The sequence below is a fragment of the Pygoscelis adeliae genome, unplaced genomic scaffold (assembly GCF_000699105.1).
Source record: "Pygoscelis adeliae isolate BGI_AS28 unplaced genomic scaffold, ASM69910v1 Scaffold248, whole genome shotgun sequence".
NCBI lineage: Eukaryota > Metazoa > Chordata > Aves > Sphenisciformes > Spheniscidae > Pygoscelis > Pygoscelis adeliae.
The window spans coordinates 227,961-229,101 of NW_008825302.1; the positions used below are offsets into that span (position 1 = coordinate 227,961).

The window sequence follows — 1,141 nt, forward strand, 5'->3', positions numbered from 1 at the left end:
AGCCTGTCGGTTTAATGAGCCCCGATACCAGGCAGGATGGCTGACCCCCACGGCCTCCTCCTCGGGCCACCCCTGGGGGCTCGCCACCGTCAGGCACCACCGGAGGAGGTCCGGGGTGAGTGGAGGCTGACAATGATATCATTGTTTCTCCTGAATGCCAGTGGAAATCTGTGCAGGTTTGCCCGAACCCAGCAGTTTTGGGGCACCGATTGTCCTAGAAAACTCGAGGGCTCCAGGAGATGCAGCTGTGCTGCCCGTGCTCCCCAGCACGCAGGGTGACGCTGCCTGCTGCCTGTCCAGACCCACGGTCCACGAGGACCGGTGGCACCCAGGAGCCTCCCCTGACTGGCCCCAGCTGTCACGGGCAGGGCAGAAGGGTCTGGAGAAAGGATGAGCCTGGCCAGGGCTGCAGACCATGGTGGGCACTGGGCACTCAGCATTGCTTCTGGAGCATCCTCGTCGTGCCACAGCATCATCCTCCTGCCACAGCGTCATTTCTGCACCATCCTCCTGCCTCAGCACCAGTATTTCTGGAGCATCCTCCTGCCTTGGCCCATCATTTCTGGAGCATCCTCTGCCTCCGCATCACCATTTCTGGCACATCCTCCTGCCTCAGTCCTACCATTTCTACAGCATCCTCCCCCCTCAGCACCAGCATTTCGGGAGCATCCTCTGTCTCGGCGTCACTGTTTCTGGAGCATCCTCCGCGCAGTGCCTCTGCATCGCTGCAGCTGTGCCCCCAGTGCCAGCTCCAGCTCCTGGCTCCAGCCTTTGCAATAGCAAGAGGCCCTTATTCCGCATTCGCCTATCTCCTCTCTCTCTTCCTTCCTCTCACATCTCTGCTCGCTCACTCCCTTGAAGACACACACGCCTAATCCGCTTGTTAGCCTATCCCTTCATCTAAAACCAATATGTAGCTGAATGCTGGAGATAATTAATTGATCAATTAGATAGAGAACTGCCTGTGCTCGTGGCACCGCACACACGTGGAGGGGCAGGCTGTGCCAGCACACCTGCCAGCGTGATTCCCCAGCACACGTCCCACGCCTGTGCGAGCGGGTGCTGCAATTCACACCTAGTCGTGCTCAGTGTGTGCACGCGGCCATGCACGCCCAGCTGCATTCAGTGCGCACACCCAGCC

At 59.6% G+C, this 1,141-nt stretch overlaps 1 protein-coding gene across 1 annotated transcript in view; it reads left to right on the forward strand.

Moving 5' to 3' along the window:
- Positions 1 to 36: 36 nt before the first annotated feature.
- The window catches only part of PCDH1 (protocadherin 1), a 175,048-nt gene continuing 173,943 nt past the window's right edge, over positions 37 to 1,141 (forward strand). The window contains exon 1 of the mRNA XM_009330031.1: positions 37 to 115. Within this exon, the coding sequence (XP_009328306.1) occupies positions 37 to 115 (79 nt within the window). The remainder of the gene's footprint in view (positions 116 to 1,141) is intronic.